The sequence below is a fragment of the Zootoca vivipara genome, chromosome 6, assembly GCF_963506605.1.
Source record: "Zootoca vivipara chromosome 6, rZooViv1.1, whole genome shotgun sequence".
Taxonomy (NCBI): Eukaryota; Metazoa; Chordata; class Lepidosauria; order Squamata; family Lacertidae; genus Zootoca; species Zootoca vivipara.
The window spans coordinates 38,686,389-38,701,632 of record NC_083281.1 but is presented as its reverse complement, the minus strand read 5'-3'; the positions used below and the strand labels follow the sequence as shown (position 1 = coordinate 38,701,632).

General features: G+C 45.9%; 1 protein-coding gene across 2 annotated transcripts; it reads right to left on the bottom strand.

Annotated features, from left to right (window-relative positions):
* Positions 1-15,204, bottom strand: LOC118087021 (angiopoietin-2-like). Of its 2 annotated transcripts, none has more exons than XM_035119239.2 (9): positions 12,664-15,204; positions 6,935-7,090; positions 6,369-6,490; positions 5,576-5,808; positions 4,985-5,109; positions 4,282-4,392; positions 2,003-2,169; positions 658-788; positions 1-466 (listed from the first exon to the last, which is right to left on the bottom strand). In XM_035119239.2, exons 1-9 carry the CDS (start codon positions 12,979-12,981, stop codon positions 297-299), a joined length of 1,533 nt encoding a protein of 510 aa, XP_034975130.1. In that variant the 5' UTR covers positions 12,982-15,204; the 3' UTR covers positions 1-296. The 2 variants fall into 2 exon arrangements, with proteins under 2 accessions (XP_034975130.1, XP_034975131.1); XM_035119240.2 differs by having other exon boundaries at positions 4,282-4,383.
* Positions 15,205-15,244: the final 40 nt, after the last annotated feature.

Sequence of the window (15,244 nt, the reverse complement as noted above, 5' to 3'; positions counted from 1 at the left end):
TTAAAAGTCAAGCCGTTTTCAGCCTCAGGATTCTGGACTTTATAGGAGTTCCTTACCGGTATATACACAGGACAGTCAAGGGTGCACCTGGGATATGCCTGGTGCTTCTTCTGTGGTAGGTGCCCCCTGTGGCCGCCAATATGAAGTACAGTGATGTTCTTTGACTCCCAGAAAGTACACCCACCCATAGTTCCCCCGTTGAGATTGCACAAGTTTGGAGAGAGACACAACGCTGCATTTGATTTTCGGTTGATCTTGCTGGAGCCTGCCCATCTCAGCCACATGGCGAGCTCCTCTTATTCCTCTCTGAAATCAACAGGGCGGATCATCATGGTGGTCACCTTCAGACTGTGGCTGGGGCCTTTCCAGTAGTGCCACTTCATGCCGTTGTACCTGTTCATGGCAGGGCTGGGCGGGTAATAAATGCCATTTAAGTTGGAGGGTCCACAAGCATCAAACCACCAGCCTGGAGGCAGAGGGAGGAGGAAAAAGAGAAAGAACAGGGAACCTTGGGGTACTCTGCCCATAAACCCTGAAGCAAAGCCCTTCCAAGTCACTCTTCCTAAGCTGATTGGCGACCCCTGCTCTGAGGCATATGAATTTGCAACAATATAGGAGTTGTGTAGCACACACTTCCCCTCCCCATCCGCTCATTACCTCCACCTGCCATCTGTGCACACCTGCATGCACAGTGGTCGTTGTCGATGTCCTTGGTGCTGAAGTCTGTCCCTGAGGGACTAAGGCTGCTCGTGCGACCAGCTGTGCCACTGTATCTCCCGACATAAAGCCTGCAGGGGCAAAAGGGGGAACGTACCATTGTCAGCTGCAATCCTCTGTCGGTTGCCTCTCCTCTGAAATTTGAAACAAGGTATGCCACAGAGCCTAGGGCTTGCCAATCAGAAGATCAGCAGTTCGAATCCCCACGACGGGGTGAGCTCCCATTGCTCGGTCCCAGCTCCTGCCAACCTAGCAGTTTGAAAGCACGGCAAAGTGCAAGTAGATAAATAGGTATTGTAAACGGTGTTTCCTTGTGCTGCTCTGGTTCTGCTTGTGCTTCTCTGGCCACATGACCTGGAAGCTGTATGCCGGCTCCCTCGGCCAATAACGTGAGATGAGCGCCGCAACCCCAGAGTTGGTCATGACTGGACCTAATGGTCAGGGGTCCCTTTACCTTTACCTTTATGCTTGCTTGGCCTTGGGTGAAATGTCTATTTTGAAAAGTCTGTTTTGAATGTGGTAGGGGTGTGCCATCAGTGTCATAAGCAAGTGGTTTTCTTGTTTTGTTTATCTCTGTACTATGCAGTTTTCCTGCAATCCAGGAAGATCTCTTTCTTACCTGATGTCATGCACTTGCATGGCTACCAGTAGCTCTCAGTAGTTCTAAATCAGTGTTAACAGAGCTGAATGCTTTTGGTTCAGAGCAGACCATTTAGTAAGGTGTGCTCAAAACCTTATCCCAACCTATTTCTTAAAACTGTGGTTTAAGGGCCAAACTAGATGTGACTAGGGATGGGCGAATTGGGACAGTTTCAGTTTCTCATTTCCCCCAATATTAATTCAGTTCTCTACAGTTCCTTAACAGTTTGAGATTATTAGTATTTTAGTCCACATGAAAACTCATCAGCATCTAAGTGCAAATTTCACCTAATATAAACTTTTTTTTTGTATACAGTTTTGAATAAAATACACTTGCCCCTAATATGCACATTTGTGTATACATTATTTAGTTGGAGGGCTGAAACACAAAATCTGGTGTTCTAGCGCCAAGAAATAACACTAAGGTTTCTAAAATTGTGTTTTATTTTAAAAATGGGAGTCCAGCAGGCTCGGTAGGAATCAGGGCTGGACCTTTCCAGAGCACTTCCCGAGTAGGACTAGTGGTGGTGCCAAGCCTGAAATTTCAACTGACCTTCATGGACTAGGGCCAGTCAGCAGCCATGGAGCATGTTCTCTGCCTGAATAAGGTGCTTATTTTAGCACCTCAAGGAAATAGGCTCCTCACCGGTAGTTACGCTCCTCAGGGCCTACATGGAAGTGGTCATACAAGGCATAAGCCTCATTGTTTTCCCAGTCTTGGAGCTTGACATGAAGGTAGTAGGAAGTTTGTGTGGTGAGCAAGTGGATGAATTCATTGCCCAGCCAATACTCTCCAGGTGGGGACCCAAAGCCCTGCAAGAGAAACACAGAAATGTCAGAGGAAGCACAGATTAGTAGTCCTGATACAGAACATCACAGAAGTTACAGAAGACTGTCTCACCTCTTAGATAATGTTTCTAACTGTTTTTATTCATCCTTTTACTTTGAAATTGCTTAGGGAAAGCAATTCACAAATGGAATCATAAATAAATACAACCTGAGGCTCAGCTGAGGCTACAGAGCCCGCCTGGTCTGGTATGGCAGAGATTGGAGGGGGCGGGAATCCCAGCTGGTAACCAACCTGGTTGGCTTCTACTAAGGTGGTGAACCTGTGTCAGGACTGTACCACTTCAAATTGCAGGTAGGGATTCAGAGGACCGAATGTTCCTCCAAACCAACAAGAAGTTTCCATTTGGTAGTTTCTAATGATAGAAGCCACCACTTGCAATCTGCCTCTGCTTCTTTTTAAATAGTTTCTGGCATTTGTAGAACCTGAGATGTGAAGCAAAACAGGTTCTAGTCTTCTCATTTTCTGTGAGAAACTAGTCTACTCCTTACTAGGGTTTGAACTTGCAGGACTGTTTTCTTTCACTCACTTTCAGAATTTCCTAGTGCAAAATCGGCTCATTTCTCATTCTACTCGCAAATGACCTTTGCTAGTAAAACAAGAAATGTGACTTTTCTGCAAATCATTTCATTTTTTTTTGTCCCAAGAACTAATTGTAAAACTTAAGTGCCCCACCAGGGTATGCTGTACCAGTGTTCTCAACAAACAAAGGTTTTTCTTCAGTTCACCTTATGCAATCATATCTTCCTGTAATTTGTTTTCACCTTCACAACTTGCCTCAGCTTGAAAGGACCACTCATTCTTTTGGTATTTTAATAGTTTAGACTTTAATAGTTTAGACCTGGAGTTTGTGGGTGGGTTGTTTGTTCCATTTTGAATTTTTATTTTATTATTTTTATTTTTTTACAAATTTTGAGAATGACAATGTGATTTTCTATCCGTTAAAGGGTTTTTCTTATCCTTGTGTCCTGTCTATTATCTTCATTTGTCATTTTGTGTTGGCTAGCCTATTTTTAATATTACTTTCATTTTACTCATCATCATCCAAATAACTCTGCTTTCAGGCCCCTCTATGGATCCCTGCCTGCTGGCCCCAACATTTTAATATGAGAGATCCTTTACGTGTATACGGTTGTCTGAACTGCCCACCCAGGGGCAGAGGAAGGGGGGTGCAGTGAGGGGCGGTCCGCCCCGGGTGTCACCACTCAGGGGGGTGAAAAAATGCTGGGCGGCACTCACTGCGGGGCCTGCAGTGCGCCCGAACCATGAGTCTTTCCTGGGAGAGATGCGGTGGCTTATGCGTGCAGGCTCCGCACTGCCCCAGTCTGCCCGCCACCTCTCCCTCAGCTGTAGGGCAGCTGAGTGGGAGGAGGTAGGCAGACTCCTGGGAGGCTCCACAGAGCGTCCTGCCTCGGCTCACCCCACCCCGCGGGCGGCTGCCCCCACCCCTGGGCACAGGGCATGTATGCCACCCCAGGCACCTTATCAGCTTGCTCCACCGCTGCCCCCACCCACTCACTGGGAGTAGTAGAGTCACACTTCAGTTTCAAAGAGGAATGGAAGAAGGCCCATTTGAACACCAATTTATATACAAAGCTGTCTTAGGCAAGTCCCACTGAGATGTAGGACCACCTACCCCACTATGCTGGAACACACCCACACAGACCCCCCCCCACACCCCTGGCTGTCTAGAAGTGAACAGAACTTGAAAGACAATGAGAAATGTTGATGGCTGCCATTAGCATAGTAAATAGGAGGAGACACTTCAAAGGGGAAAAGACAGATCTGGCATGCAAATTAATTGCACAATTGGAGCTGACATAAAAAAATAGTTGCAGAAGTTGTGCAGGTGGTTTCACTGCATCAGAGTCTGACTCGTTCTCTGTGCAGCAGTTGCTGGAATAGGTTTTGTCAGGGACATAACAAAGAGTGCAGGGTCATATCAGCAACTGCCACAGGCATACGCAATTAAGTGAACCTTCCTCTGCTAGATTTAAAACTCTTTTTAAAAAATGAATAAATTCAAGTACATCTTTGGTCCTTAAAAGAGAAAATACTCTGCCCACCAGCTTCCTTACCTGTTTATACTCCTTCCAGGTGCGCTGAAAGTCGACAGAACCATCTGTCCGGTGCTGGATTACAGTCCAGCCGCCTCCGCTGGTCTCCATGTCGCAGAGGACCTGCAAGGACTGCAGTACATTAATGGAAGGAAAACTTCACAAATGTCCAGAAGCTGCAGCTGGGCCTGAGGTTCATCAGCTGTGCCCTAAGGGACAACAACTCTTCCAATTCTGCACCATCCATTAACACCTTATATTCAGAGCTGGACAAAGAACCCACAGATTGTGGGTTTCTCAGGTGCTGGTTCACTTCCAGTTTTAGAGCCCTGGGGGTTGGTTGTTGTTGTTGTTGTGTTATTGTTTTTTAAGAGGGAGGATATGTGGAGAAAAGTGCTTTGGGAAAGTGAGCTTCAGGAGGGAGGGAGGATTTCTACATTCTAGGGAATTCAGAGGGGTGTGCACACTAAATGGGACTCTGCATCTTTGCCTGGAACTGTCAATCTATGGGTGCAAAGGAGTAGAAGAGCATACCTTAACAACTGCACATACCTTGGGAAATCATCCACCACCCACTTCCTAGATGTTCCTAGATGTTGCTGGACTACAACTTCCATCATCCCTGACTGTTGGTGATGCTGATGGGAGTTGAGAGTCCAGCAACATCCGATGGGCCACAGGGCCCCCATCCTTAGCATGTCTAGGCCCTGATGCCTGCACTCACTTTTGCGGTGGCCGTAGTGTTGGGGAACTGCAGTGTGTAGATGCCACTAGTGGTGAACCCTGATTTGTATGCAGCTGCACAGTTCTTGAATGTCTTCTGCTCTTCTGGGCGGATGTGAGAAATGTCTGCAAGGGTCAGACAAAGAGGTGCTTTCAGTATAGCCATCTTCAATCTGTGCAATGTCCATGCATGCATTTTTGTAGGCCTAGACTCAGAAGGTTAAAAACATAAGAAAAATCCTGCTGGATCAGGCCAAAGGCCCATTTCATTCAGTATCCTGCTCTCACAGTGGCCAACCAGATGCCTATGGGAAGCCTACTCCTTGTAGATGGTTGTCTGCAGTGGATGATTCCCAGGGATCTTAGGAGTGCAGGCAGAAGCATTCAGCTGTGCCCTTGGGCAACACACCCACACCCACCCACCTTCAGGTAGTCTGCCTCCTCACTGCAGCAGGTCTCAGGAGCTCACATCAACAGGCTCTCTACTGGGATGTGGACCTGGGCAGCCCTTGACACCAGCCCCAAACTGCAGTGAATAAGTAGAGCAGTATTGCCCTGGAAAAAAATCACTTCAGGGAAAACAGTTACTTACGGTTGCACTGGGACACCAAGTCTATCAAGAGCTTCACAGTCTCTGCCAGGGAGGCCTGCTGTCTCTGGAGGACTGTGTTGTTGACCATGGCAGTGCCCAGACGCTGTTCCAGATGCCCAACGAGGTCCACCTGCTTGGACAGCAACCTCTGCATTTCCTGTTTCTCAGACCTGAAGCCTTGAAGCTCTTCCTCACGTTTCCCCTCCATAGCCAGGACCTTTTTCTCTAGGAAGCTAGGGAAAGGAAAGGATAATGGGAATGTTAATTGTATTATTTCCTTTAAAACACTCATACCCCCCCTTTCTGTCTTAGAAAGGGTACCCAAGGTAGTTAGCAATCTACGAAAGATACAAAATACATGATCAGTGGTTTGGTACCAAGATAGTTGAAGAACCACCTGTTCCCATATGAACCTGCCTGCTCTTTCTCACCTGAGGCGACCTAGGACCCTCCTGCTACCCCACCTCACAGTGCCATCAGCTGATACTTACTGCAGACACTGCTAAGAAGTCTTGCAAGGTTTCAACAGTACCTTGTCAAGCAGCTGCTGATCATGGGAGCTTGAGTGGCAAGCAGTGAGTGGCAAAGGGGCATGCTCATTCTGGCAGTCCAGCAGAGGCTGCTTCCCATCCCAGTCTGCCACCTGAGACAAGTGGCTCAGTGTGTCTCATGACATGGCCAGGCCTGACAGCTAGACATCAAAAATTCTGCTACCAGAATAAAATTACACAAACTTGCATGGATTCTATTACTTTGCCTTGATTTGTCTAGATGAAGCAAGCACAGCTCTGACCTGTTCCTCTCTTGAAGTTTGCTGATCTCCTGAGTCTGCAGCAGCAGCTGTTTCTCAAGCTTGTTGGTAGAAAGGGAGTTTTCCAGCACTTGGATTTCCAGCCTTGAGGTCTGGGTAAAAACCTGGTTGGTGAGAATAGAGGGGAAAACAAGCAGCTCAAGAGGGAGGGAAGTAGAGAGGCAAAAAGTAGGCGGAGCCAGAGCAAATTATAGGTGGAGCCAATTAATTCTGGTTTTGTCCACATCATCCACCTTGCTGAATTTCACAATGGCAACACTGAGGAGGAAGAAGCCAGCCAGTGTCACCTTTCGAACTGGTTGCGAGTAAGGGGGCATTGAGGTGGGGGGCTGGCTGGAGGCAGACTGAACTTGGTGGGAAAGTGCCTCATTTTCCCTAATGGACCAACCTCCATGGCCCATTTAATTGTAACAACTGCTTACCTGTAGAATCCACGTTGGCAAGAAATACAAGGGTTCCTGAAAAAATAACCGCACGTGATCTGAAGTGGAGAAAAAGGGGGTTCAGAGTTCTCTGCTCTGCCTTCCCTAAATAGCAGCCGAGCCTACCTGCATCTCTACATCAGTGAGCTTGCGAGTCTGCTCAGCCGTTTGGTTCAGAAGGCTGGTTCCAATTTCCAACATGGCAGCTGTGTGGTTCTGCACAGCACTGAGGTGATTGTCAGATGTTTCCATTCTCACGCTATCCTGGATATAGTTCTCCAGCTGTTTATGGGGGGGGGGGAGATATCATAAAAGTTTGTACTTAGGAGGAGGACTTAATACTCCACCACACATGCACCATGGCTTCCGAAAAATGGAAGCAGACCAACCTCTAGGTTGCTTTCTTCTTCCCTAAAACCAATGGAAGATCTATGCCAACCTTAGTTTATAGCTGAAAATGTGGGGCTTAATTTTCTAAGCTTATATTTGTGATTTTCTTGATTTTCACCCCTATTCTTTCATTTACCTGAAGCTTCGTCTAGCAACTTGTCTAGCAATGACTTAGGGCAGGCAAGTGTCCCATGGAAAGCCTGACTGCTGTTTGCTCCAATTCAGCAGTAAAATGTGGGTTTTCACTGAGACAAAAAAGCAACCACTTGGACATGGACCTGGAAAGCCCGGACCTGTGCTTATAAATGTGGCACTAAAGGAAGTATGGAGTCAAACTCCCCCCTTCTTATTTGCCCCACAGTCCTGGGACCAACTCAGACTTACTACTACAGTGGTACCTCGGTTTAAGTACACAATTGGTTCCAGAAGTCTGTACTTAACCTGAAGCGTACTTAACCTGAAGCAACTTTCCCATTGAAAGTAATGGAAAGTGGATGAATCCGTTCCAGACGGTCCGCGGAGTACTTAAACTGAAAGTACTCAAACCGAAGCGTACTTAAACTGAGGTATGACTGTATTTGCATAAGTGTGCAGAATTAATGTCATATCATGTCTAGTTCAGCTTCACTCTTCAAATCATTGTGTAAAATATTAACCAATATTTACAAGTACGTTTTGGCACCTGGAAACTATGTTCCTGATAATCGGCAACATGACCACCCTATAAACCTCTCTGTCAAAACAAAAGCAGCACATGTTTATGTGCACAGCAGTTTCAGATCATCAGCATGAAAACAGTTTCCCATGGCTTGTTTTCAACAATGGTTGTCTGATTTTTTAAAAAACTAAAAGATGTTTCCTTGCAAACAGTGAAATATATATTTGGCTTTCAGCTTTCAGAAGCTCTTTGCATAATATTTTTTTCTTTCCTCTTTGTTTATGCAGATGATTTGGCCAACACATGTACAAACATGATCATCCCACCAGAGCGCCCCCCCCCACTGGACTTCCTATTATTGCGAACTTCTTATTCTTCTTCTTCCCTTTCTTCACACAACCTATTTCATAATTCAGTCAACCTCTATTGTGTTGCCTCTCAGTTGCTTTCCCCCGCAATTAAAAAAAACCCCAAATACATTAGCCTTCTCTCATACAAAATATGTTCTTAATTCCCTGATATTTTAGGTATATCTTCTACTTCCTTACCTCCTTTTGAGATCAGGCAACTAGAATTGTATGCCATATGTTCTAAAAGGGTGAGATATGAGCATCATTTTACACCTACACTGAACATAATTTGCCATTTTGTTGCTCATTAGGGCTCATCCACGCTTTAGTTTGTCATGTGATTTCTAGGCACAAGACTAGAAATCTTGGTGAGTTTTTTTTGCCCCACTGCTTTCCCCAGGAAAACTTGCTGTCTACTGCTGAATTGTAACAGATGTCAATGGGTTTTCTGTGGATTGGTATTTGTTCTGGTCCAGCAGTAAACAGGGGGTTTTCCCGGGGAAAACAGAGGGACAAAACTGAAACCTCTTCGACCCATGACCAGAATTCACGGGACAAACAGAATAACTTACAGGATGAACAGATGTGTGGATAAACCCTTAGTTTGGAGAGCCTTTTGGAGCTCTTTGCAGACCGATGGACTGCAGCCTTCCGATTTTGGCTCATCTGCACTTTTTCCTATTACCGGTAGCTTCCAGACCCAGTTCAGTGCTGGTGGAATGAAAGCCAAGAGCCTTCCATAGGTACGGTTTTATATTGCCTGAGGAAATGCTGATCCAGATCCCACCTCTTTACAGAAGAGAAGCTGTGGCCCAACAGATGCTGTTAGACTACAGCTCCCATCATCCCTGACTGTCCTGGCTGAGGCTAATGGGAGCTAGAGTCAAGCCACTGCTGTGTTAGGTGTAAAGTAATATTGCCTGAACTGAGAAGGGGTGAGCAGTACTGTATACAGAAAGGCAACCTATGATCCATCAAAATGAATGTTAAAATGACAACATGTTCCTTTTATCAGGTAGCAAATAAAATAAATCTCCAGTGAAAGCAGCTCCTCCTACACAACTTAGAAACAAACACGGCCAAGGTACGTGATTCACGCCAAAATATCTCCCCCAAATACATTTGTTTCATCTCTAGCCTCCTGCTGATTCTAGAAGATTTACTGATGAAGAGGAAAACTTTTCCAATAAACCCCAGAGAACAGGAACCTTCAAATTGTCTAATAAGGCCCCCAAAGCTCTCTCATTTCTATCGTTAAAGGCTGCATCCCTGGTTACTGCAGTGCTGGCTAATGGGCAGGAATTATAGGGTGGACAGATTGTTCTGAGTGTCACAAAATAAAACAGGGCAGGAAGCAGAGTCCTTTGGAAACAAGATTGCCTGACCAAAAACTTGTAATTAGAGAGCAGGCTTGGCGCCAGAGGTTGCGGAGGGGGTGCAGTTAGGGAGCTGTCTGGAACCATATTTGCTAATGGTCCCACAGACTATCTTAGCTTTCGCTTGTCAATGGGGTCTCGCCAGAGCAAAATCCAGGGCTGGCCCAAGACATTTTGGCACCTGAGGCAAACCACAAACTGCTCCCCACACCAGGGAATATGGGGTGAATGAACAAAGGGGGAATAACGATCTACATTGGGAACATGAGAAGACTCAAATCAACCTTACCGATGGTTGAAGTGAGTCTCAAAAGCCATGGGGGGCACTCTGAATCACGCGAAGTGCATGCAGTCCCTAGGATACCCCAGAGGGTGGTACCCTACCCTAGGGGTGGGAGGAGGCTGGCAGCACCTCCTATTTGCCAAGAGGCTGCTGTAGAGGTGGCATTGGGGTGTGGGCTGCTGATGACACAGCCGATCCAGCCTCCAAGGACTACACTCTGCAGCTGTGGGTTCTACCATTGCAGCAGCAGGCAATGCGTTCCTTGGAGGCTGGATCTGTTGCCCCTGTGAATCCTGCTGCCCAAGGCAGTTGCCTCACCTTGCCTCGTGAGTGGGCCAGCCCTGACAGAATCATACAAGAATCGTTTCACCCTTCCCTGCCCCCTTCTTAAAGAAATATGATGGTTTTAGACCTCAGGGTCAACCCAATGCATGCAATCAGGTCTCCATAGCTGATAGATACCTCCATGTGGAATGCTCATGTGTAACCGCTCTTCCATCCTAAGCCTGTGTCTCATCCTGAAAAAAGCATCTTCCGCCTGCTGCCCACAAAGAGCTGAAGCAAAGGGAAATAATATTCTGGCAAGGAGAGCAATTGCCACATAGGTATCTCAGGATACCCACTGGACAGCCCCTTTCTAGTTACTGGGCCTGTACTAAGAACTTTCAAGAGAGTGCATTTAAAATTTAATAATTACGGAGTCATAAAAATGTCCACATGCATATCAAAATGCTAGGCTGGAAAAGGGGCAGTATATGCAATGCACTCCTAAAGTACATTGCCCCCTCTCCCCCCTTTTTGCATCTGTCATTCTTCTTCCCCACCAGTGTTCTGCATGTGCACAGCTGAAAAGCAAGTTGCACTGTTATTTTAAGAACAAGAGCAGCAATAAAATCATTTGAAAATGACAGAGACACATGCACATTCACTGTGGGGAAACTGCCTGCTCTTGATTAATTGTTAAAATGTTGACTGAGGTTACAAGCAGAGGAGTCACTGTGGTCATCTTACTGCGTATTCCTGAGTCACATCCGCCACTGTTTTAGATTAGGGTTGCCAACTGACCGGGGGGGGGGGAATACCTAGTATGCTCCAGTACCTTGATCAGCAGGTTGCTTTGTAGGCAAAGCATTCACATTTATACTTTTGATTTAGACTTAATTGTGCTAATAATGCATTCTGTTTAACCCTAAAATGGAAAATCACAGAGCAATATACATATTGTTACCTTAGCATCACTACTAAATGAAAACTAGCCCCCCAGTGTGGCAGGAGAAAGGCATGAGAATGTGGGTGGCCAGAAAGATAGACAGATAGATGCTAGGTAGGTAGGTAGGTAGATGATAGATATTCTGCCTTTCTCTTGCCACATTGCAGCACTTGTGGAAATTGACAAAAAGCATCTGATCAGAATAATTTTTCCTGGCCCAGACATGCACGTCATGTTTCTTTGGTCAGGCTAAGCTAGAATCCAACATGGCATCAACAGCTTTGCTGTGACCCACCTGGTGTGGCTTTGTGACCTGCCTATGGGTCCTGAACCATGATTGAAGAGTAAAGTGTGCATAGGAATGCATTATATTAGGGGAAGTTGTTTAAAAAAATGTATACATTTGGCAAAAATGCACACAGAGATGTGCATATTAGGAGAAATACTAAAATGCTGGTGAATATTCATGCAGCCTTTAAAAAATAATAATCACAAACTGTAGAGAAGTGAGCTTAAGAGTGAAAAAAATGATAAACTGAGGGAAACTGAAATTGACGGATTCACCCATTCCTAGTTCAAGGCAAAGGCAAGATTCAAAGAGATTTTCCAATTCACAACTCAGTCTTTTAGTCACATTGTGACACTCTAAGTGCATGTTCACTCCACACTCAGCCATGCCCAGTCTCTTGTGCAGCTCTCATTAATGCTAATGGAGCTTGTACAGGAGATCTCCCCACCTGACTGTGTTCTTTGTGGATCCCTGCAGATGACTTACACAGATCTCCCTGGATTCTGCTGCACAAGGGGGCTGGAGGTATGGTGCTGCAACCTTCCTGAAGTCTGGGTCCAGTCAGTGCCTGCATGGGAGGCTCTCCAGAAATCCCATAATGAGTTATTAACAGTTAATGGCCTTTTAGGCTTCCTCCACATGAATAGGAGTTCACTTTTTGAATTACAGTATAAGAATTATATGTCACCGGGAGGGGGGGGGACCAGGATTTTAGAAATGCTTAGGTGGGGCAAGGCCAAAAAAAGTTTGTGAACCACTGATCTAAATATATACCACTGATCTAAATATATACACTGAGGTCCAGCGCCGAGGGTCTTCTGGCGGTTCCCTCGCTACGAGAAGCCAAGTTACAGGGAACCAGGCAGAGGGCCTTCTCGGTAGTGGCACCCACCCTGTGGAATGCCCTCCCACCAGAGGTCAAAGAGAACAACAATTACCAGACCTTTAGAAGGAATCTCAAGGCAGCCCTGTTTAGGGAAGCTTTTAATGTTTGATTTCTGTATTTTAATGTTTTGTTGGAAGCTGCCCAGAGTGGCTGGGGGAACCCGGCCAGATGGGCGGGGTACAAATAATAATAATAATAATAATAATAATAATATACACCATATATTTAAAGCACACACAAAGGATCCTGGAAAATGTAGTTTACCCCCTTGCAGAGCTATAATTCCCAGCACCCTCAACAAACTACAGTTCTCAGGATTCTTAGGGTGGTGGGATGTGCTTTGACTGTATGGTGTATATGCACAGACTAAGAGGACATGACATTCCCTTGCAGATCCAAGCCCCTGGTCTTACCTTCTGTAACCACTGGGTGTTATTTTCCATGATGTTTTCCAGTTGCTGAAGCCTCTTTACTGGCCACTTGGCCTCGGCTAGGGAGGGAGCATCCCTCTGGAGTGAGTTGGAAACCTGGTATTCGGCAGCAGGCGAGTCACAGCCCCCAAGCTCTGGCAGCAGGAAAGTGTAGGTGCAGGAGCCATGCTGCAGCTGGTGCTGGAGGTGCCTTGCAGGAGCATCCTTCCCCTTCACATGGGGGCCAAGTCCTAGAACCACTGGATTCACCCCTGCCCAAACAGGGAAGAAGAGATATGCCAGTGCTCCCCAGCTCCTCATATTCCAGTCCTGCCTCAGAAAGCTTTCCTGTGTATCTGAGCTCCTTCAGTCCCACGCTGTGACCTATTGCACCTTCCTCTGAAGAAGTGTGATAGGAGACAGCTTTCAAGCACTCTGTGTCTGCGTGCAGGGAAGCCCCGTCAATTGCTTCTCCAATCCCTGGCTCACGTCCTCCTGACAACTGCAGGAAGTTTTATTATTATGATTTTTTTTAAACCCTCCCACCATCTCCCTCCTCTCTTGCCCCCCTACAGGTTTTTGGAACACAGCCTGGCTTCATTTAAAGATGCTTTGTCTCTCTGCTCACTGAGTCAAGCTGCACTTCTGATGAGATAATTACACCGCAAGAATGTACACTCCAAAGTCAATTGCGCTTGGAACTCTCTGCTTTTCTCCAGCGCACTCCTGTCCACAACCACCCCCCTCTGCCAGCCAGCTGGATAAGAGAAAGAAACAAGAGTTTCTGTTTCCAAAATTGGCACCTGGGATATGACTGCACAAGAAATCCTGCTTCAATGATAAAGCAGGAAGGAAATTTCCCCAAAGCAGGGACAATTGGCATGGGAGAACTTAGCATTAGTGTTTAGCCTTCATAATAGGTGCAGGCACCATGACTAAAAGCATTAACCCTAAACATCAGGGGTGCAGATTGAAGCTAAACATTAGGGGAATGTTGATAGTAAGGGGCTGTTAACAAATGGCTAAAGGGGGTTCTCCTTCCCTGGAGGTATTTAAGCAGAGGCTGGATGGCTATCTCCCAGGGATGCTGTACTTACATCACACATGGAGCAAGGATATCCTGTTTCAGGCCAGGTCCCAGCTAGAGGGGGTCCATAATAAGCCCAAGTTTAAACCCCATTTAAGGCTAGCTCACCTAACATACGTATATTCCTTTAATCCTTAAAACAGCCCTGGCAGGTCAGCTGAGACCTCCTAGAGACCTCACAGTTGATTTTACCCAGCAGCTGCATGGTACACAACTCACACTGCAAAACACACCCATCACATCTGCTTTGTCTAGACGTAGGACTTCCCTTTAACAGCCTAACCCTTTTTTCTTGCTCGAAACTCATTCTCCAAAACTGCCCTTTCTGAGTAGAATCCCAAACATTTTTTAAAAACATTTTTTAAAAACTGTTTTGGGAAGATCTACTGCTCTATCCTACAAGGGTAATTAGGAGCGTATTTGTTCCAATAAATGTTTATGGCTCCATTCCATGGAATCCCACACAGACTGTGATTAATCTCCCTTTTCTCTTATTCTTTTTTAAACACAACAACTTCTCTATATCCCTGCACATTCCCAGTTGCATAAATGCTGGGTTGGTCCCTTCTACATGTCACTAAAGAAACTTTGAATGAATAGTTTGAGAGTCACTTGTCTACATGGGTCTGGTCTGAGGAATCCCAGCCTCCTGGATCCAAAATGAGATGGGGAAAAGCTAGACCAAATGGAAGAGGTTCATTTGTTTGTGTCAGTGCACATGAGACCCGTAAAACATGCCAATTTCCGAGCAAGAGGATGCACATTTCAGACAGTATTTGATTTCTCTGTGGGTCTGAAGGGGTGAATGAACCTCTGATGGGTCCCCTCCTGTCAGTGGGTCCTGGTAGACTTACTTGCCATGGGATTCCTGGTTAGAGCTCCAGAAGTACCTAACAGACTTATTTATTACCCTCCCCCATACAACAACAACAACAACAACAATTGCCGGCACTTAATGTGAGGGAAGGCCTGGTGAAGGGTGATCCATTGGGTAGTGCCCACACAGTGGATACCAGTGTTTGCTGGGGTGGGGGTTGCAACCACTCTGTGTTGTGGCTAGACAACAAGGCAAACCACAGTTATTTTTCCCCTTTCGGAATCAAAGCACAATGTCAACAATGTGCCCACACAAAGCCTCATGTGGCTGTTGTTCTGTATTCCTCACTTTTCTTCTGTGCCTATGTTCCTTTACTCTGGTCCAGGAGTTTTTAACCCTAGGGGATCCATGATTAGGCCCCCATAAACTGGGTGCAACCCCTGTAATAAAATAAAATGTATGCAATATTTTGTATCTACATTTTTCTAAGGAGGGGGTCCATAGCTTTAATCAGATTCTTGGAGGGGCTCATGAACCCCTCCCAAAGTTGAAAAACCAGTGCTCTAGTTCAATAGGCTTTGATGCACTAAAGAGCTCTTGTGATTTTATTTATTTTCATTTGTTAAAGCAGAGCAGCAGAGGAGTTTGTGGCTTTTTTAAGTTAAAAGTTTAATTTAACT

Bases quoted from the DNA above. Each gene is read 5' to 3' on its own strand.
- LOC118087021 (XM_035119239.2), bottom strand. From the start codon at position 12,981: ATGAGGAGCTGGGGAGCACTGGCATATCTCTTCTTCCCTGTTTGGGCA. The intron at 2,170-4,281 runs GTAAGGAAGCTG...TTTCTCTTGCAG, and splicing joins CCTGGAAGGAGTATAAACAG to GGCTTTGGGTCCCCACCTGG. The intron at 789-2,002 runs GTGAGGAGCCTA...TTGCCCCTGCAG, and splicing joins CCTGAGGAGCGTAACTACCG to GCTTTATGTCGGGAGATACA.